The sequence below is a fragment of the Schistocerca cancellata genome, chromosome 5 (genome assembly GCF_023864275.1).
Source record: "Schistocerca cancellata isolate TAMUIC-IGC-003103 chromosome 5, iqSchCanc2.1, whole genome shotgun sequence".
Lineage (NCBI taxonomy): Eukaryota > Metazoa > Arthropoda > Insecta > Orthoptera > Acrididae > Schistocerca > Schistocerca cancellata.
In genome coordinates, this window is record NC_064630.1 from 262,055,426 (window position 1) to 262,079,190 (window position 23,765).

A 23,765-nucleotide genomic window follows, 5' to 3' on the forward strand; every position below is an offset into this window, starting at 1 on the left:
GCATACATGGCGAAACGACAGGGCTAAATCTAGTACACAAATTTCTTCGAGATGCTTACGTTTCTTGAGGCCATTTCTCGCAGCATTGTATCCAAGTCGAACTGTTGTATAAACAAGCTTCGTTGCATATCATCCTTCACTTGGTTTTACCATTGTGCGCAGGACATTCTTTTTCCTCTTGTATGGAGGTTACCAACAAAGTACTTTTTACAGCCATCGTGCATTGTCTAATCTGATCCCACGTCCATACCACCTTAAACACAGTGTTCCTACCTCTTTGGTGATGCACGATGGAGTTTCCATTCGCTTCCAGGTTTCCTTGTTCAGGACCTTCTCTCGCCTTGAAACTCAACGTCTTCACAGAAAATCCATTTCCACAGCTTCAAGCCTTCTTTATATTGTTTTGTCAGTTCCCATGATTTTGCTGTAGATAAACAAATAATTTACATTATTGATTAATACAAACGGTTTTCATCTTTTTCTTAACTTCATTTTAGCAACTGATGGAATTCAGCTTTGTTTGCTTGGCTTGCGTGGTCCTATGTCATCTTATTAAAGATAAGATGAAGTATTTTTAAGGCGTCCTCTGTTGTATGTTTTATCAGCTCAGTGGGATTACCTCCGGAGTCTAGAGATATTCCAATTTTCCAATTCCTATTGATTTCTGTAACTCTTTCATAGATACAATTGGCACTATTCTCTCCTCAATATATAGGACTAAGATTTAGGTATCCTGGCAACCACTGGTATAGTAATGGAGACACAAATAATGCAACCTTTCGTTAGTTTTGGGATGGCGTCACGCTCTAAGATGAAGGTTGTGTCTGCTCTCGGTTACAATCCCGATGGTGATGAGGATTTGACTTAATCGGTGACGGAGCTACAATCAACCTGGATATAAATAAGAAAATCTCAAGAAAAAATTTACATTTCAGTACTTCTAATATCCTATTACCATAACGGCGAGAAACATAAGCTACTGCACATTTGGTAGTGCCTTTTCTTCTTCTGTCAAAAAATTATTTGAATTTTTTTTAATGCGCAGTTCTATGTTCGAAATTTTGACACTGAACAATTTGTTATCTGGGTTTCTTTCTATATATACTATAACAGCCACATTTCTATGCTATTTTAGTGTTACGTAGGACAGCACACAAACGCAAGTCATTTCACAGTCCAAAGGGCACAAACCTAACTCATTCGTGCTGACTCATTCACGCTTGTGTTACAGATACGTTATGTTTTGCTAGAATTACTTTTATAGTAGGGTAATTGTGATAAATTGTAATTTCTTTGTATTAGTACAGTACATATTTTAACAGCGTTTCTTCATTAGTTCGGTGAACACAGCAGTACATAACAGAAAAATTAATCATCAACAATATACTCTGTCAGACTTTATAATACAGCCTTACGATATCAGGTATTATACCAATTCTACACCTGTAGTGGCTTACCTGTACCGTAGTAAAGTTGCTGTTACCTCTGGTTTCAGCTGCAGTTTGATCTGGAAAGAAAACTTTTGGCGAATGTTCAACACGGAGTAGGAGAGATGAACACTTGAGTGCGAAAGATCAGAAGATTAAGTGCGTAAAGAGTGACCTTTTTTTTCAATCAACGCAGCACATTATCATGTAGTAACAAAACTTTCCGCAGTTTTGTTCGTACTTTCTAGTACACTGTGACTCAAAAGTGTTTCAGTTGTTGGAAACGAACGACAAATGCTAGCTGCGAAGGACACGTAACTAGGGAGGAGTTCATAAAGCACAACATCCTTTTTTGCAACACTGTATCCAAAATAGTATGCGTCCACAATTCCATTTTCTCGAGTATTTGTCTTTTTTAAGGCCTTAGCCACTAATTTATTCGTAAGAAGTTAACTTAAAGACATCATAACTCGTTTCCAATAACAGTATTGCCTGATGACGATCATCTTTGATTTTTGTTGCTTTTAATTAGAGCATACAGTATTCCGACACCCAGACTGTGAGTCAGCTGTTGAACTCAAATGTCGCACGAAGATGAAATGGTCGCAGTGCTTCACATACGTCAGTTGTCGATACTCCATGACTGTGGAAAGTCGTTAATGCCAGAATGATGTTTCTCGAAACAATAAAACAATTTTCTGACGTCTGTTGCCCTATAGCTCTCTCCCTCTAACCACTTGAGACTCTACACAAAATAGGGTTAAAATTTAATCAACGTTCATACGATTCAAATACGCAAAATCCCGTATGCAACCGTAAGGCAGAAACTAGAACTTCAGATACGAAAATGACAAATGATAATACCACACATAGTAACCTACGCATACTGTGTAATTGTACAATGTTCACTCGGTTTATGGAAATTATTTTGCACGGAACATAAAACTACTATAACAAGCAATTCAGTGTTTACCAATGTAAGAGTAAAAACATGCAAGAAAGCAGCACCACGCAGTCACCATCTGGTGACAGTTGCGGTCTTAGGCGGCCGGTGACGGGTGACCGCTGTAGGGCAAGGAAACTATCGAGCATTAACTGTTCTGACTTAGATGCAACCACAAGCTCTTTCACGAAAGGTTTTGCTGTTGCTGGTGGACTACAAAGTGAAGTAATTTATCTCTGAGGTTCAATGAAACTGATACTTTTAGCAGACATCCGAAAAGCGGTTAAAGAAATAAATGTAGAGTGGTCTGGAACTCGCAATTTTTCATTTATAAAAAATGTTCAAACGTGTGTGAAATCTTATGGGACTTAACTGCTAAGGTCATCAGTCCCTAAGCTTACACACTACTTAACCTAAATTATCCTAAGGACAAACACACACACCCATGCCCGAGGGAGGACTCGAACCTCCGCTGGGACCAACCGCACAGTCCATGACTGAGACCGCTCGGCTAATCCCGCGCGCTTTCATTTTACATTGCACAGCTTTTACCACTAGACCACGAGTAGATAGCGCACCGTAACACGTCAAGCTGAAGACAGCACTTCCTCCTGAAAGTGTTATATAATACAGTGTTGACAGATCGTGCAGATTGCTGGACTGAATTCTGAGGGGCAGCCTCTGTTGGGTCCTTAAGTGAACGACTCGGACTTCCATGCGCCGGCCAACGGCCAGGTTTATGTCAAAGAAAGTAAATAGAGTATGAGAATGAATACCAGTATAACTGAGTGGATACGCGCCCCACGTGGGCACAAGATCAAATTTCCGATTTCAGTCTAAAAGCAGAAAAATGGAAGAATTTATTGTGGGTGATAGTGACATTGAGAGTAAAAACGTTCGGAACAAGTGAGTTAAGCAGATTTTAGTAGCAACGCATCCCCTAAGCCGGAAGCAATCTCGTTAGTAATAGGAACAACTTGAATGCAGACAGAACGAACACTTATCTGAGATTGCATACCATTGACACCAAAATTTTAACTGTCGTGTATCGATTTCTCCTGGCAAAGCGTCAGATTGGCTGAATGTACCCAAAGAACACCACGTAAGACAAATCTCTCTCCTGGGAACCTAGTAGTCTGGAGAGCTATTTCTGCCATCCATGTTCGTTGCTTTAGAAAAAAGTTGGTTACAAGGTGCATTGTGTTTTCTGTGCTTAGTAGAGTTCCCTTAATGTTTTAAGGAATGGAGGCAACAAAGGTGACCTGCTTCGCAATTAAGTTTTCAGTCGAATTTGCAAGACTTTTCTTAAACAAGTCTTACTCCTCATCGTAACGTGTAGGCCTTCACGGCCAGCGTCTTCATTAGTTGAAACTTTCGGGCTGAGAGGCCGTGGTCGATCTGTAAAACTTCTTCTCCCTGACGTTTCGTTGTCAACTGCGGGCAACATCTTCCGAGGTGACTCAACAACTGGCTGCCAGGCCGAGGAAGTCACGTTTATGTACGTGCATAGACGGCACTAACACACGTCACGTGGTGCCGACTGTAAGTCTATCTCTGAATAACATCCGCGATTGAAGATAATCGACTGTCGCACCGTTGGTGCAAAGTCGAGTGCCGTACCTTACCTAACTTTAAGCCTTCCTCTTTTCTATTAAAATTATTGTGGTGTTTCTGATCACTATAGCTTCTCTACACATGTGTGCATAATAATGTGATGTCCTGGCCAGCACGCTCCTCTCACTAAATTCTATTTCGTGACCACCATCTTTAAAAACGTGTCCCACTACACCTGATTTGTCGGTATGTCACAGTCGACAGGTCCTTTTGTGTTCGGTTAAGCGGGTATTGACACTTCTTTTCGTTGTTCCAATATAAACCTTCCCACAGCTACACGGAATTTTACACACCCAAGGAGTTGCTAAGGGGAGTCGAGCGTCTTTCGCCGATCTTCTTGGTGGTCTAAACATTGTTTCAACTTGAAACTTGGCCAGAAATTACCCAATACGGTCGGTAATATTTCGAATAATTGAAAGAAAAACTTTTCCAGCTGACAGTTGTTGCTGCATGTTATCAGACACTTTTCTTCTGGAATGAGGTGCTCGATCTACACTCCTGGAAATTGAAATAAGAACACCGTGAATTCATTGTCCCAGGAAGGGGAAACTTTATTGACACATTCCTGGGGTCAGATACATCACATGATCACACTGACAGAACCACAGGCACATAGACACAGGCAACAGAGCATGCACAATGTCGGCACTAGTACAGTGTATATCCACCTTTCGCAGCAATGCAGGCTGCTATTCTCCCATGGAGACGATCGTAGAGATGCTGGATGTAGTCCTGTGGAACGGCTTGCCATGCCATTTCCACCTGGCGCCTCAGTTGGACCAGCGTTCGTGCTGGACGTGCAGACCGCGTGAGACAACGCTTCATCCAGACCCAAACATGCTCAATGGGGGACAGATCCGGAGATCTTGCTGGCCAGGGTAGTTGACTTACACCTTCTAGAGCACGTTGGGTGGCACGGGATATGTGCGGACGTGCATTGTCCTGTTGGAACAGCAAGCTCCCTTGCCGGTCTAGGAATGGTAGAACGATGGGTTCGATGACGGTTTGGATGTACCGTGCACTATTCAGTGTCCCCTCGACGATCACCAGTGGTGTACGGCCAGTGTAGGAGATCGCTGCCCACACCATGATGCCGGGTGTTGGCCCTGTGTGCCTCGGTCGTATGCAGTCCTGATTGTGGCGCTCACCTGCACGGCGCCAAACACGCATACGACCATCATTGGCACCAAGGCAGAAGCGACTCTCATCGCTGAAGACGACACGTCTCCATTCGTCCCTCCATTCACGCCTGTCGCGACACCACTGGAGGCGGGCTGCACGATGTTGGGGCGTGAGCGGAAGACGGCCTAACGGTGTGCGGGACCGTAGCCCAGCTTCATGGAGACGGTTGCGAATGGTCCTCGCCGATACCCCAGGAGCAACAGTGTCCCTAATTTGCTGGGAAGTGGCGGTGCGGTCCCCTACGGCACTGCGTAGGATCCTACGGTCTTGGCGTGCATCCGTGCGTCGCTGCGGTCCGGTCCCAGGTCGACGGGCACGTGCACCTTCCGCCGACCACTGGCGACAACATCGATGTACTGTGGAGACCTCACGCCCCACGTGTTGAGCAATTCGGCGGTACGTCCACCCGGCCTCCCGCATGCCCACTATACGCCCTCGCTCAAAGTCCGTCAACTGCACATACGGTTCACGTCCACGCTGTCGCGGCATGCTACCAGTGTTAAAGACTGCGATGGAGCTCCGTATGCCACGGCAAACTGGCTGACACTGACGGCGGCGGTGCACAAATGCTGCGCAGCTAGCGCCATTCGACGGCCAACACCGCGGTTCCTGGTGTGTCCGCTGTGCCGTGCGTGTGATCATTGCTTGTACAGCCCTCTCGCAGTGTCCGGAGCAAGTATGGTGGGTCTGACACACCGGTGTCAATGTGTTCTTTTTTCCATTTCCAGGAGTGTATCTTGTTGTCAGCGAATCCATTTTTCTTAAAAGTAGTTCGCAAATGATTTAGTTTATCTTGTAAATAAACTGGCTCACAGCTCTTATTAGCTCTTTCCACCAATGTTTTAATGACACCTGTCTTCTGCCTGCGATGATGGTTCGAATCCTTCTGGAGGCAACGCTCCATGTGTGTACCTTTTCTACACACTTTATGCCCTATACTCCCCTATACCAGTTAAATTACTGATACATCCAAAAAATTAAGTTGTCCATTACACTCTTCCTCCATAGTAAATTGTATCTTTGGATTAATACTATTTAGGTGCATCAAGAAACCACCTAACTCCTCTTCATCGTGATTCCAAACCACAAAAGCGTCATCCATATACCGATACCACTTACTGGGCTTTTTACTGGACTGAGAGGACTGCCGATGGCCACTCCTTCTGTTTGTTCGTAAAACTCATTATCATGCTGGAAATAAATGTTGGAAAGGCAACGTCAAAACAGAGTTACTATATCAGTAAGAAACATATCAGGTATGTATGAAAGAGATTCGTCAACAGGAACCGTGGTAAACATCGATACCACATCAAAACTGACAAGGATATCACCTGGGCTGACACTAATCGCCTTCAGTTTTTCGATAAAGTGCATAGAATTTTAATGTGATAATTAGTTTTACCGATATGCGGTTGTGGCCGACTCTTGAGTAGGCGATGCCATAGCACTCACTATCGGTCTCAATGGGACATTAGGCTTATGTATCTTCCGAAGCCCAAATAATCTAGGAGGGTAAGCTTCCGTTTTGCATAGATATTTATCCTCTGTAGGAATGGCAGACTTTTTTATTAATCGATTGGTAGCTCCTAACACTTTCGTTGTAGGATCTTTCTGAGGCATTTTATAGGTGTTAGAATTCAAAAGGTCACTGAACTTCCTACGGTAGTCCTCACTCTTAATCACAACAGTAGCATTAGCGTTATCGATGTTCAATTCTTCTGCTTTCGTAATTTATACCTGGTTTTCACGCCAGTCACTTTGGTCTGTTATCGCAATTTCTTCTTTAAATTTTTCTATATTTTCTATTGTAGTATTAGCTGCAGTGGGGCGTGTTTAATTTCTTTCTTGGTTGTATTTTTTGTTTTGGGCGGGATAAATTGTACTTTAATGTTGGATAATAATCTGAACCAAATTTCCTATTTCTTATTACTTTATGGTCATAGTTTCCATGAAATTCCTTTCAGATTTGGTTATGTGATAAATTTGAAATTATTCTAGGACTGGATTTGGAGATATCCAAGTTTTGATTTTTCTTGCTATTTTCTTAAAATCTTTGTACATCAGTTTTATCTGAAAAATTTTACACATATTAGTCAGTCTTTCACCATTTAGGTTTTTCTTAAGTGTACTGGATATTCACCTACAGTATTCTTAAATTCCTTTATAAAATCTGTAACGTTGCTTGCGAATTACATTGTCGTCTAAGATCATCGTTACCTGATGTCACTGTCTCCAAAGCAAAATTTTACGTCGAAAGTTTGATTATGTGATAGGATTGAGTCTTGTACCCACGTGGAGCTGGTATAGATTCCATACACATCATGTTGTTTTCTTTATTAGCATTTGGGACATGCCGATGCAGCCATTTCGACAGTGGAATGTCATTTATGACAATATGAACATCAGGACATAAAAACACCCAGGCGCCAAGTGGAGAAAATTCTCCCTCAGCCAGGAATCGAGCCCAGACACCTTCACTTAGCAGTCCACCAGACTAACCATGCAGCTACTTTGGTGGACCTACATTCGTGCATCGTGCATCGATATTTGTACTGGCCAGCTGTAGAGCACTGATTTGGTAATATAGTTGTGTGTTTATGATGGTGGAACATGCTGATGGTGCTGGTGCCGTTTATTATATTGTTACTTGTGAAAAGGTTGATGGCTGGCAGTATCAGCGGCACTGTCTGCTGTCGTAGTTGAGTGCTGTCGGTGATGGTTGTAGCAGCATACCAGCATTGCTGGTACAGTTGATGATATTGCTACTTCTTATATGATTGGTGACCCACAGTAATCTGGGATCTGCATAGTGTAGTGGTGGCAGTAGCAACATGCTGACATTGCCGGTGCTGCTGAACATAATGCTGCTTGTTAACTGCTCGGTGGCCGGCAGTAGTCCGGGACCTGGCTGGTGACGTGGTCGTGTGTTGTTGCCGGCGGTGGCGCAGCGTGCCGGCGCTGATCGTGCTGTGCATGGTGTCGCTGTCGGTGAACGCGCGCGTGTTGGTGTCCGTGTGCTGGATCCGGCGGCCGCTCTCACCCACGCTGCACATCTCGCTCAGCCTGGCCGGCGCAGACCTCTTCGCCTCGGCCGCCCTCGCCATCGGCCTCACGCTCAACAGCCTCTTCAAGGCGCTGCACCTCCAGCAGGACCAGTGCCTGCAATTCACCGTCGAGGCGCTCCGGCTCACAGGTACTCCCTCTATTCTAATACATCTGCCGCAATCTAAGGTATTCATGACGTCATAACTGCTGGCGCACGTCAGCAACTGAGACACATGTGTTCGTTAAATCCACATGTACGTCAACAGGTTTTACTGAATACCATCATGTGTACACACAGGTTAAATGTATCACTTCACCTGCATGGTGTTCCACAATTCATGTTACACACGTCTAGAGATTCTAGAGGAAACTTAGTAGATCAGGTTTTACATAGGAACCCATGTTCTCAAACGTCATCCAGCGACGCTACACAGGGTCAAGTTATAGACGCCGTGCCTGTGAGTGTATGTACACACATGGAGATCCCGTGATGACGTTACAGACTTTCTAGGATAATGGAGAAAGGTAAATGTAACAATTTGAGGTAACTATCTCTGTACCGAAAACGACAGAGTTGACAAATACAAGCGAAAACCTGCCTGATACCTCTCACAGTTGAACACATGTACTGGTAGCGTTGCTGCTAGAACTGTGTGGCAGGCAACTTTCAGATGTAGTCGTATGGACCAATACAAGAAAAAATGTCTTAAACATAGGATCTAAAATGCATACCTTAAGAGCTATGAGCACATCTCCAGTAGAAGGGATATGTTTCACAGTAGCGAAGATGAACAAGTGCTCACAGCGCCTCAGATGTGCATTGTAGAGCCCACGTTTACTGGACTTTTTCCATGTTTTCGTCCATACTACCATCTCTCAAAGTCGCCTAACCTGGAATCTTAGCAACAGCAGTACCTTACATCTATTCCAGCGCCAGAGTTATCAGAACGGTTTTCGCTTATAACTTACGACTCCTTCGTTTCCATTACAGAAACCCTTACCTCAAATTGATTCATTTATTCTCCATCATTCTAGAAAGTTTGTAACACCATCACGGAATCACCCTGTATATACATGCAGCACGTTTACAGGCGAATGCGCCTATAACTTCGACAGTCTGTAATCTCTGGACGACTTTTCCAGACGGCGGTTCCTGCGTTAAATTAAATCTACTAATTCCCCTAAACAAACTCTAGATGTGTCTAACATGAATTGTCAGACATCCTGTACAGTAGTGAAAGGTTAATCCAGTGCACAGTGAATGGTCTCTTAGTTGCATAGTCGCTGTCTAACGGCTTATAAACGTTTAAAAAGTTTCTTTTTCCATATTTCATATAATTATTGACCAAATTTGAAAACATTAAAATGCACTCATAGTCTACTCATTGAGAGGTACAACGATATGTTAAAGATTTAACACAGCTGCCCAATGTTATGTATGCCTTATGTTATGTATGTCTTATGTTATGTATGTCTTTAGCCAGAAGAACTCATTGCGTGCAAATTAACCACATTACATCCATCCATTATTAGAGAATGAGACCAATTAAAGGCTTCTAACAACCTTTACACATAGTTTCAAACTATTAAGCACTTTTTCCTCGCTAATATCTTTCACGAGACGATGAAACAAAAAATGTCTGTCGCTTACATTTTTCGCTCTTTATGTAGTAAACCATCATCATCAGCGATGACATCGTAATTTATTACTTCCTATCGGTAACGCGTTTAGCGGACAATAGCATGTATACCATTGATTGTACTTGTGTATATCGTTGTAGCACACATAGTGGCGTCATACACATTGAATAGCTTGAAAAATGAGCTTTGCTTAAAGTGGAGCGCAAATTACCCACATTATACACATCCAGTGTTCGGTAATGAGATCAGTTAGCGATTTCTAACAAACTTTTGACGTTACTTCAGACCCTTCCGCTTACATGCCATACATGAAATACTTCACACATTAACTCATTTGTAAGGTAATAACATAACATAACATAAGGTAATAACATAACATAACGTACAAAATTCTGTCAATGATCATTCTGGAAAAACTTAAAGCTTATGCAGAAAACATTATTCAAGATTACCAGGTGGGATTTCGAACAAACCGTTCCACAACTGATAATTTGTTCAAATGGCTCTGAGCACTATGGGACTTAACATCTATGGTCATCAGTCCCCTAGAACTTAGAACTACTTAAACCTAACTAACCTAAGGACATCACACACATCCATGCCCGAGGCAGGATTCGAACCTGCGACCGTAGCAGTCGCGCGGCTCCGGACTGAGCGCCTAGGACCGCTAGACCACCGCGGCCGGCAAATTTGTTTACTATACGACAGATCTTTGAGAAATAGTGGGAATTTAACAAAAACATCCACTGTCTCTTCATTCGCATCCAGCGACAGCTTCCACAGAAGTAACCTTTACAACACATTACGAGAATTTAGTATACCCAGTAAAATCATTAGGATAATACAACTGTGCATGGATGGCTCCCAGGCAGGAGTAAAGTTCAGAGGATCCATATCCCCTACCTTTCCAATTACAACAGGCTTACGACAAGAAGACGCTCTTTCATGTGTCCTCTTCAACCTTGCATTAGAGAAAGTGGTTCAGGAGAGTAATTTACATCCAAACAATGGTCCCCGATTCGAACACAGTGAAATAAAACTCCTGGATTATGCAGAAGATATAGTGTTGCTGAGTGAAACTCAGGAAGAACTGAAAGACAAGTACAAATCTCTCAGGCACAGTGCCAGAAAAATGGGGCCTTTGATTAACCAACAGAAAACAGAATACATTGAAACAGGTCTAGTAATAAACCCAAATCCATATTTTGAAATTGAACAACACTCTAAATTCAGAAACATTCTTTAGTTTAAATACCTTGGATCACATTTCAACAGTAAAAATATCATAAGAATGGATATAAACGAAAGAATAGCCTCAGGATGAAGATGTCTGTACCCACTAAGCAACCCACTCAAAAGTAAAGCTTTGTCAATCACAACAGAGATAAAGATATACAATACTATCATCTGCCCCATATTACTGTACGGTTCCGAAAGCTGGACGCTTACAAAGAATGAAAGAAAAAAACTGAATGATTTCGAAAGAAAAGTAATGAGAAAAATCTGGCAATCCCTTGTTGGAGAATGGTGTATGGAGAATTCGAAAGAACAATGAAATTTATCAGTTAATGAAGCAACCCACTATCATCCAGAAATCAAAAAATAGGAGACTGCTGTGGGCTGTACATGTGGCTAGAATGGAAAACAACAGAATCAGCAAGAAAACATTTGAAGGAACTCTCCAGGCAACAAGGCCATTGGCCGACCGCGTACAAGATGGAAAGATGACATAGAGAAGGACATCGCAAAATTAGGAATTTCCAGAGGGCGGAGAGAGACTGCTAGAGATAGAAGGTGACGTAAGCAGATCTTTGATGCAGCGCGTGTTCTACAGGGCCTGTGATCGCTGAGAAGAAGAAGAAGTAAGGTAATCAGATGTTCAAAGCTGTTTTACTCACGAGTATTCGAATTTTTAGAGGATCAAGGGTGGTTGGCTTACTGGTGTTTTACTAAAACACCAAAGCCTTTGTTCGAGAGACATCTCCGATTATTGTGTTATAAAACAACAACGTCAAAATCATGACAACTGTCCGTATCTTGAGCTCTACATAAATTGCCTGCGAAAGATACATACCGGTTGCACTACTGTATGGTTCCACTACCCGTTTCCTCACGAAGCTCTCTTTCCTACGTTCATCCCGACGGCGCTGTTACTACGTGATACATATACCTTATCGACTCCTCCATAATCACACATCCAAGTGCACATCTGCGAAAGATTGGCTGCATTGTGGCCCATCTACCAATCGTACATTCCGCGATAAGTGACAGGAACCCTAATGACATCTAAAGGCTGTTGTATGAGGCATTTCTCACGTCGGTAGTGCTTGCTCACGAATCACAATACTTAAGTTACATCTTTGACATGATATATGTGAAATATCTAGTGCCTGCACTGCCGGCAACCTTGCAAGTGCCGGGAACGCACTCACATACGTGGTACTCATCTTGCTGACGACTGTCACATCTATGGCAAGACCAAGACTTGACGACACTCTACTCACATAATATGCTCTCTTTGTCTACATCACATCAGGTACAGCTGTTCTGCATGCATTTTATTCAGTGTCTTTAATCACGTTCTTTCCTCGAAGTGGAATACTGGAAAGTGTGCAAAATACTCATATGCTCTTACACTTTCTTCAACCATATCTTTCTTTAAAAGTGATAACAGGTGGAAATCCGAGGGGTGATAACAACAATTCATGCTAGTTAATATTCAGTCAATATTTAGTTATCGAAGGACATCGGAAGACATGTTTACTGTAAACAGGAGAAATGTTTATATTTTATTTTGCAACACTGCCATATTATGACAGATTTATGTGCTCAGCAGATTAGGGTGCTTGGCGCACTATTTCTCAGATTGGTTTACATCAGTAAAGGTGGCCGAAGACTTCCGGTGTAAGAAGTGAGCCCGTTCCGCCAACGGCCTTGTCAAATAGAGAGGAGGAGCGGACAGAGTTTCAGGGCGCTCTCTTGCCCTTGGGGGGAGGGGGGGAGGAGTGCCCTAAAGGTCGGATGAATAACGATGATTGACGAGCTGAGAATGCAGAAGACAATGGAAGCCACTGCATTAAAGGCATGTAAGAGATATTCACAGGACATGTTTCCAGTAGTTGAAAAAGTTTCATGATGATTTCTCTATGGGAAAAAGATTCCGGGTTACTTACCCATTCAGATCTCCGGGAGGACACTTCCAAAGAGGAGGTGATCATGAGAAAAAGAGCGAATAATTAACGGAAGAGTAATATTCTATGACTCCAAGCGTAAAATGTAAGACTGTTAAACGTGGCAGGGAAGCAACAAAATTTCAAAAGGGAAATGCACAGGTGCAGTCTAGGTACAGAGGGTGTAATGAAGTGAAATGGAAAGAAGATAAGGATTTATGGTCAGACGAATATTTGGCAATATCAAAAGCGGCATAAAAATTATATGATTTGAGTAGGATTCGTTATGAAGCGGAAGGTAGGAAGGAGAATGAGTTACTGTGCACAAATCAGTGATAGCGTTGTACTCATCAGAATCGACAGCAAACCAACGTCTACAATGCCTCAGCTATACATCACAAGCAGAAGATAAAAGAAACAGAGAAATTATATGAGTATACACAGATAATGAAGAGAGACGAAAATCAATGAATCTTGGGGTTCTGGAATGTGGTAGAAGGAGACGGATTAGAAGAAGAAAGGGTGACAGGAGAAGGTGGACTTGGTAGCAGGAGTGAGAAAAGAGAAAGACTGAGTTCTGCAATAGATATCAGCTAGTAATAGCGAATACTCTGTTCAAGAATTACAAGAGTAGAAAGAATAGTGGAAAACCCCAGAGATACGGGACAGTACCATTTTGATCACATTATTGTCAGATAGTGATTCTGAAATCAGATACTGGATTGCAAGCCGTACCCGGAGCAGATATAGTCTCAGATCACAATTTGGTAATGATGAAGCGAATGTTGAAGTTTGAGAGCATTGTCCGGAAAAGTCAGTGTGGAAAGAAGCTGGATACTAACGTACAGGAATACGGGAATGATGAGAAGTATCTGAAGTTCGTTAAAGACGTGGATTCTGCGATAAGCAATACCAGAGTAGGCAGTGCAGTTGAAGAGGATTGGAAGTCCCTAAATGAAGCAAGCAGTGATGTTGGAAAGACAAACGTTGGTACTAGGAAGGTAGCTTGGGTAACAAAAGATATACTTCAGGCGACTGATGAAAGAAGGAATTACAAGACTGTTAAAGGAAGTCAGGAATCTATACCTATTCATAGTAATTATAAAACTGGACGTATGAACGTCTGGATGTTCCACATCTACTCCTAAACCACTGGACCGATTTCAAACAAACTTGGTACACACATCAACTGGTGCTTGGGAGGATTTGCTGTGGTAGTAAGAACAGGCTGCCAAAGGGATGGTTGTGATAAAATGTGTAGCCAATGACGAGCGAACATCCACACTTTACTAATCCTTGAGAATGAGAGCACTTGGTGATTCGCGACACCTTTACACATAATTTTAAAAAAGTCGATGAAACTTTTTGCTGATGACAACCCTCAAAACGAAATGGCGAAAAAGTTTACCCTTACTACTTTTTCACTGTTCATCGAGTAAGACTGCAGCATTAGGCATGACGTCTCAATTGATCACTTCTTTACTTCTCATTTTAATCGTGACATACTTTGTAGACAATATATAGTAAATGTACCTGTAAAACTGTACCATTGAGCGACACATAGTTCAGCATACACGACGTCATACACACTGAGATGCGTGAAAAACTTAAAGATCATGTATGACGTTTAAATTTATGACTTCTTTGCTACCAGCTTTATTCACAACACATTTCGCAGGTAATATCCAGATATGACGATAAGTGTACACAAGAAATTATATCATTGTAGGAAACATATTTCAGGAGATATAACGATTATAAACACTGCGTGAAAATGAAACGCAGGGAAATTCTTTAGAAATACTGGTGAAATATATAAACAAATATATGTGAAATATGTTAAAGATGTATGATATGATGTGTGAGATGAGCGTATGCAGGCAAAGCCGCATAAAACAACTGCCAATACCTGGGATCGATTTCACACAGACTTGGTACACACGTGATTTACTACCTATAAAGAAATACTTTGAGGATAAGAACCAGTAACCACGTATTGAGATGGGTGTGAAGACGTTGAGAGAACGGTGGAAGGAAGAGATGGACAGAGGAGGACATGGGCATAGTTATGGGTGAGGAGATGAACAGAGAGAGGGAAGGCGAAATAGACAGAGAAAGAGAAGAGTAGAGTGGGAGGAGATGATGGAACGAGAGAGGGGGGACAAGGATGTAGGATGAGAAGGAGGTAGAATTGACAGGATGAGATAGAAGGGGAGGAGGAAATGGACAGATGGGGAGGAAGGGGTAGATGCACAGACGGAAGAGGAGAGAAGGACAGGGTGATTGGAGCGGAATAGATGGACAGAGAGAGAGGAAGGAGTAGCAGATAGACAGAAGGGCAGGAGGAAACGGAAAATGAGTGGAGGGTGAAGGATATTGAGAGAATTATGGGGGATAATGAGGTGGACGGAGAGGGAGAAAATGGCTCTGAGCACTATGGGACTCAACATCTATGGTCATAAGTCCCCTAGTACTTAGAAGTACTTAAACCTAACTAACCTAAGGCCATCACAAACATCCATGCCCGAGGCAGGATTCGAACCTGCGACCGTAGCGGTCACGCGGTTCCAGACTGAAGCGCCTTTAACCGCACGACTACACCGGCCGGCGGAGAGGGAGACTGAAGAGACAGAGAGAGGGGGGAAAGAGGAGATGGAATAATAGATTTGTAATAAATGCGTAACCGAGCAGCGCCGGGTTCTAAAATTGTTATGAAAATGTATTTATGTCTGGTGGGGGTAAGAATCACCTACCTCTGAAAAGGGTGGGGTTGGAGATAAAAAAGTTGCGTAGCTGACTATGCTTAAATAGCCAAGTATTTGCCAATAAGAGCAGTTAGTGATTTGCAACCTACTTCACACATAAATCCGAATCATTACGAACATTTTCCTCGCTGGCACCCTCTACAAAATGATGAAAGAAAAAAAAGTTAAGATAATTCTCGTTTATTGTTCCGTCTCAGTTCCAAATTTTAAATCAGACAGAACGACAAATGAGAATTATCTTAAATATCAACAAGTTGCTGAATCTCTCAAGACGAGTATGTCGGCTATAGCGAAAGAAAAAAAATTACGACTTACTACGTTTTCATAGCAAGACTGCACATCAGGCATCGTCTTTTAATTTATTATTTCTTTACGATTAACTCTATTTGCAACAAATTTTTCATACAGTATTCACATATACCACCGTTTGTATATCATCGTGGACACATAGTTCAGGAAATATCACGCATAAACATTGAAATGCGCTTGAACGAAACTGTAAGGCGAAATTCGATAGAAGTAAATGTAAAATATGTGTACAAATATGTGTCAAATATGTTCAATATATGTGACATATGCATCTGCGGGCGAAAAAAACGGGTAAAAAGCTCCTTCTATACCCTGGGATCGATTTGAACCAAACGTGGCACGCATATTACTTACAGAGTGGAAAGAAATGATGTGAGGGTAACAAGCATCATTTTTCTGTTGGAATGGCAAACTTCGTACTCCGCAAAGCCTCCATCGCCACGCTAGTACTTGAACTAGACTGAAAGGACAACGTCACGCCACTTCTGTGCCCAGTCATTGAGCTCATCACCGTCTGCGCGTCTCTCCCTTCTGCCACGCGATGGTGGTATGCTGTCTTCCTGCAACAAGTCCATTTCCTTGACGTGGTCGGATGACCTTGATCGACCGAGTTACCACGGGCACTATTCGACGGGACCAACTACATCCTGTATGGGTATTGCCCTCTTGAACTCACCTATTCCATATGTGCATAATGGACGAGCGATCACAATCAACACGAGCAAATATACCACTAAACGACAAACTCGGTGGGCCACGATCTTGTCGAATTCTGGCACTTTCCAGAAGGGAATTTTCTTTTCTGTTTGAATCTTCTGAAATGTATGCCTTTCCTATTCCAACCTCATCATCTCAGAGTAACATATGCACCCATCTTCCTTACTCATTTCTAGATTATATACTAACATCTGTCTCTCCCTACATCTTTACCCTCAACAGTACCTTCAAGTACCAGTGAAGCTATGTTTTTATGTCTTGAAAATCATCCCTCCACACGTTCCTTCGCTCGCCGATTGTTCTGAGAAATTTCTCACTTCCTGTCTCATCAGTCCACTCAATAATCAACAGCCTTCTACAGCAGCACATCTGAAGCGCTTCGATCTTTTCCTTATCGATTTCCCCATACTCTGTGGTTTACTGCCGTGCAGTGCTAGAAACATACACTCAGGAATTTCTTCCTCAAATTAATGCTGACATTTGCTGCCATTATAATTCTTTCGGCTAGGAATGCTCCCTTTCACTGTACTAATATTTTTTTCTTTCCCTCTTTACTTCGTCCACTAAGTGTTACTTTGCTTCCAAGAATTCCTCCATATTGTCTTGATCATGGTATACTATTTAATGTCAAATTTATCGTTAATCTCATTTCTGCCACTCCTCAATTACTGTCGTTTTTCTTCAGTTTACACTCCGTCCACAGTGTGTGCTCATTAGAATGTTTATTCCATTCAACAATTTCTGCAGTTCTTCCTCACTTTCACTAAGGATAGCATTTCATTAGCGAATTTTATCATTGATACCCTTTAACCTTCAATCGTAATACGACTCCTGAGACTTTCTTTTATTCCGTCATGACTTCCTCGATGTACCGATTGAACAGTAGGGGCTTCGTTCTTGGTATTCCGTTCTTATTGTTCCCTCTCGGCTCTTGAGCCAATTGGATATCAACTGCCTATCCACAAAGCTTACACCCATTTTCCGTAAAATTTCATATAGCTTCAACCATTTTACATTACTAGGTCACCGAGCGAGGTGGCGCAGTGGTTAGCATACTGGACTCGCATTCGGGAGGATCATGGTTCAGTCCCGCGTACGGCCATCCTAATTTGAATTTTCCGTGATTTCCCTAAATAGCTCCAGACAAATGCCGGTATGGTTCCTTTGAAAGGGCACGGTCAACTTCCTTCTCCGTCCTGCCCTAATCCAATGAGATCGATGACCTCGCTGGTTGGTCTTTTCCCCCAAATAATCCAATCCATTTCTAGATCGGCAAACCCTATGAAGGTGTCTTGATTTTCTTATGTCTTACTTTCATTAGCAAGCACAACGACAAAATTGCTTCTCTGGTCCCTTTTGCCTATCCTAATGCCAAACTGACATTGATTTTCATTCTTCTGTACATTGTCCTTATAGGTGTGCCTTTCACATCGACTCCCATTTCTTCTCATTTCACACCGACTCTCCCTCGTAAAGGCTTTCAATGCACTGTTTGTACCTTCCCAATCTCCTCTTCAGTTAAGAGTAGACTTTCTTTTGTGTTTTTAAAGTTTCCGTCTTTGCTTTCGTTTTCAGCGGCGGTTGATTTCACTTTTTTATATGCTGAATCAAACCTCCAGCCACCTTTTAGTTTTCGATTTCTTTTCTTTTTTCTTGCAACTTTTTTCCTTGGCTTTCCTATTCTTCCCATTTATTTCATTCAATAATGACTGTAGATGTCCATGTCTCTTCAACTAAACTGCTTTTTGTGGTATTCATTATCGCAGTATCTAGGCCCTTAGAGTAATTGAAACATTCCTCGTCATTCCTTAATATTTCAGTATTCCACTTCATTCCACATTGATTCTTCCGGACAATCCTCTGTAACTTCAGAGTAGTCTTCATCACTACTAAATTGTGATCTTAGCCTATATCTCATCCTTACAATCCAATATCTCATCTCGGAATTTCTCATCATGATGTGATTCAGATACAATCTTCTCTGGTCTCCAGGCATTTACCAAAAACAGCTTCTCCTCCAGTGATCTGATTTAAAAACACTGTATTCGTTATTACTAGCTGAAATTTGTTGCAGAAAATTAATTTTCTCCCCTCTCTTTTCTGTGTCTACATTCTTGTGTAACCTTTCCGCACCGCAGTATTCTAATCACCGACGATTTTCATCTCCATGTATATATTGAGTTATATGTTAAATTTACTCATTCAATTTCTCCATCTCTTCTTCTTTTGTTTGCAACGTCGGCACGAAACCTCAGCGATTGTTTCTGGCGGCGGTTTGAGGTCAGTTCTGAAGAGGTTAATCATGATGAAACACAGCATCTCCCTCTCTGCTTCCTACTCGCGACCAATTCTATTCCCGTTACACTCCTTTCCGATGCTATTTATATTATACCATGTCTTCATTCCATTTCATGTCGCTGACCCCACTAGAACTAGACTGAGTCTTTGCATTTCCCTTTCCAGGTTTTCTTGATTCCTTACTACAATCAGTATGGCAACTCCCCGTTGACGTTTCTGACTCGGAAGTCCGAATGAGGGACTAATCCCGTATCTTTTGTCGTGGTGACTATTAAATTTATTTAAATAATGAATTACAACATCTTCGAAATTTTTCAAGCTAATTAAGGTCTTTTCTGGATGTATTTCTGACCAAAAAGATATTCTGGTAGCTAGAGTTGTAAGTTTTTGTTAATCCTACCTTTGAGGTTCTTGAGATGTATGCATAGAGACTTCATCCCCTTGTAATCGCACACCGGCATTTATGGGAGGATTTGAGGGAGGATGGCATGTGAAATACACGCATACCCCCGTGTGTTCCGACACTGACAATGTTGAGTGTTTATGGGAAAAGTTCAGGGCAATCGTAAAATGCGTTTTTGACAGGTACGTGCCGAGTAAAACTGTGAGGGACGGGAAAAACCCACCGTGGTACAACAACAAAGTTAGCAAACTACTGAGAAAGCAAAGAGAGCTTCACTCAAAGTTTAAACGCAGCCAAAACCTCTCAGACAAACAGAAGCTAACCGATGTCAAAGTTAGCTGTAAGTAGGCTGTTTATGTTTTCTTATTGGCAACGTTACGTAGCGCTCTATATGAAAATCACTGGCTGTGCTGTGTGCAGTCTGTGGCTAGTTTGCATTGTTGTCTGCCATTGTAGTGTTGGGCAGCGGCAGCTGGATGTGAACAGCGCATAGCGTTGCGCAGTTGGAGGTGAGCCGCCAGCAGTGGTGGATGTGGGGAGAGAGATGGCGGAGTTTTGTAATTTGTCATGAACTGCTACATATATTATGAATATTAAGGTAAATACATTGTTTGTTCTCTATTAAAATCTTTCATTTATCCTCAGGGGGGTACACGCCTACTTTGTGTATCATGTGTTCGGCAAGCACAAGGAGCCCTAGCTAATATGGTATTTGCTTATACAACTTTACACATCGGTACCATATTCCTCTAACACATAAATTACATAGCTATCTGATCATTTAACTGAGAGAGACAAACTTTTTACTACGGCAATGACAGATGTTTACGTAATTACACCGTTGTATAACTTCACACTTACGAAATTGTATTTTGTCTGTACTTTGTGAACTGTTCACATTTTTTTCAGAACCATTGTGATACTATGAGGGCTTTGAATTATGTATTTGGGATGGGATCATGATTTTTAAAGTACGTTGGAGGTAGATGACACTATTGAAATGAGCAGAGAATTTTTTTTAGATTTTGAAATTATTGGAGGAAGCTACGACGTTTTTGAGATTTGTTTGAGACGTTATGATGTTATTTTTATGACGACGATGTGTATTATGCTGCTGAGGTATGTTTGTGATCAATAAGCCGATGTTATATGAGGAATTTGATTATGCTACATACTTATTAAGATGAAATATTGAAAAAGTGTCGACGAATATGTATATGTGTAGTAAGGTAAGGAGTAATGAATAGTGGTTAGGGACTCTGATTTATGAAAAGGATGTTGGAAACCAAGAAACGTACTTTAAGAGTTATGAAATGTATGTAAAATGCGTGAATGTATCACAATGCCGACGAAAATTTTTTGGACACTGTTATATCAATAGCATTTGGTTTCTACAGATTTGTAACGCAAATTCTTGACCTGTGAAATATTTTTGTATGAGACTGTCACTGTAGCGGAAACTGCTGTCGTAAATATTTCCGTAAGAAAGTTGAGTGACCACCTGCACGTAATGCGTTTTGGGCGCCCAGCTGAGAGGTAGTCGTCTGACAAAAGAAAGCCATTAGGTGAAAAAAAAGGGAGGCAATTATCCTCGCTATTGACATTCCTTTGTAGAAAGCATCGCAAAAACGACATGGTCAAACTTGAAAACATATGATTACACTGTGGAGCTCTTAATTTATGATATTTACTGAAATGCCTAATGAAATGACGAGAAATATTTTTATGTCTATACACCTGATTATGACTACTGTCTCTGTAGTTGAGAGATTTTTCTACTAACTTATGAAATGCCTCATGACTACTGAATGATGTTCTTATGCTTTACTTTGTACATAGTTGCTTATTTCATTTGATATCTGGTTTCCAGCTGTGTTGCAGCATTAGTTTTATAAAATAAACTTAGATGCATTTGCTAATGTGAACACTTTCTGTCAACAGATCTATTAAATAATTATTTTATGATCCACATTCTCCGAAAAAGGAGCTTTTGGAATGGAAAGAACAATAAGAAGGGACTGATAACAATAACTGCATATATAATTTTCTTTTCAACTACTTGGTAATATTTTTGTAGAATAAGTTGTGTTGCACCACTTTAATTACATAGACATTAAGATGTGAATATGCATTTCCCTTGTCTGCATTGTTGTCTTTAGTGTAATGTTTTTTTTGCTTGAGCTATGTCATGTTTAGATATAAGTTGCTGCTGCTGTTTGCCAGACATTATGTTACTGAATTTGACGTTAAATTACGCTGTTAAGCCAGTTTTACTACTGTTTTATTTTCCTTGTTTGCTGCACAGTGCCTTATATTAGTTGTAGTACTGCAACTGCTTTGCCAATTTGAATTTTTTGTCATTGATGTTTGTGTTAATTGTTTTGTGCTGCTGCATTGCCTCGTCCCTTGGCTCAGTAGATTTAAGTTAGCTTAAGAGGGGGTAGACTCTATAAGAAACTGACTATGGAGAATAGGTAAAGAATGCATTGCGAAGTTATATGAAAAAGATTTGGGCCAAAATGAGTATTGTACAATGGAAAACAATTATTTTGAAAGAAATATGAATAGAATACAGGAAGGAGGTATAGATAGGACTTTTTGGGAATAATGATGAATGAAGGGAGATCTCCAAGAATCAAAGAAAGTTTTGTTTTCAAAATACACTGAAAACAAACCCTGTCCTTTCCTTTTGGTGTTATCCCACTGTGTGTTTGTGTACCCTTGTGTATTTGTTTTCTTCCTGTCTCTGTGTAGTTTCATAGAATTTTTTCTTCTTCTAATATTAAGCTACATTCACTATGATGAGGAATACTGTTATCCTCAAATATAATTTGCATTAATAATCTGTTATGTACTTTGTAAAGATGCTTAGACATTATTTATTCTGTTTTGTTTTAATGCTCATCATGTGTAAAGTTGATGTTTCGTAAGTTATTCTGATCTTTTATGTATGTACTCATGTCATAATTCCTGTAACACTGATGTATATGTTATTTCTATTCATTTGTAAAGCCTATGTTACTACAAATGTTATCTGTATTATTATGTTTTTAATGACGTATTTTGTACCCTTGTTATTGTATTTTTATGTTATAATATTGTAATTGACACCAGTTCATCAAATTAAGTAACTTGTAAGTTACATTTCTCTGCACACATTTCTGTTGGTCATAGTATATGGACAATATGTGAGAAGTAGGGACTGTTAGTGTTTGGACGTATGTTGATAATTCAGCAAGGGACTGGATAACAGCATTGCTGGTTCTAAGGACATTTCAAACTAAATTTTTTTGTGAGTGCACAAGTGGTGATTATGGACTTGCTCTATTATCCGCAAGACTCTTCGATGGTGAGTGTGCACCTGCACAGTCGCAACAGATGGCTGCTGGCCGTCTCTACATGGACTACAGTGGGTATGCATCTTTGATGACCCGCCAATACCATTATTTCTACATGGACTACAGTGGGCCTGTCCACAATTTCTACAAGGACTGCAGTAGGTATGCACCTCTGGTGGCCCACCAATACCACAATCTCTACCAGGACTACAGTGGGTCTACTCTGTGATGACCTACCTACCAATCTTCTTCAAAACGTCGAATGACTCTGCTGTGGGTTTGCTCTGTTGTGGCCCATTACCTGTCAGCATGTCAAGAGTCAGCACTGTCTTTCCGTTGGAAGGACAACACTACTTCTTCAAGACTGCATGGAAATCCACTACTTCTGTGTGCAATTTCTTTTACTAATGAGACTTTGTAAAAAAAAAACTGTAATTCCTATTATGATGAATGATCAGGACTATCTTTATGAACTGTGAGAAAATTTTAGCTTTTGACCAACATTGTATTAATAAGTGTTTGCATTTGATATCTTTCTTACTGTAATTATGAAAAATTTTTCAAATCTGTATTGGCCACTGCCCAAAAAAATTTGTAAAATTTTTTTGTTGGGAGGGTGGGGGCTATGTAAGTAGGCTGTTTATGTTTTCTGATTGGCAACGTTACGTAGCGCTCTATATGAAAATCACTGGCTGTGCTGTGTGCAGTCTGTGGCTAGTTTGCATTGTTGTCTGCCATTGTAGTGTTGGGCAGCGGCAGCTGGATGTGAACAGCGCGTAGCGTTGTGCAGTTGGAGGTGAGCCGCCAGCAGTGGTGGATGTGGGGAGAGAGATGGCGGAGTTTTGTAATTTGTCATGAACTGCTATATATATTATGACTATTAAGGTAAATACATTGTTTGTTCTCTATTAAT

General features: G+C 41.2%; 1 protein-coding gene across 1 annotated transcript in view; it reads left to right on the plus strand.

Annotated features, from left to right (window-relative positions):
- The first annotated feature begins 7,766 nt into the window (after positions 1 to 7,766).
- The window catches only part of LOC126188478 (beta-3 adrenergic receptor-like), a 121,587-nt gene continuing 105,588 nt past the window's right edge, over positions 7,767 to 23,765 (plus strand). The window contains exons 1-2 of the mRNA XM_049930081.1: positions 7,767 to 7,851; positions 8,060 to 8,359. Of these exons, the coding sequence (XP_049786038.1) occupies positions 7,767 to 7,851; positions 8,060 to 8,359 (385 nt within the window). The remainder of the gene's footprint in view (positions 7,852 to 8,059; positions 8,360 to 23,765) is intronic.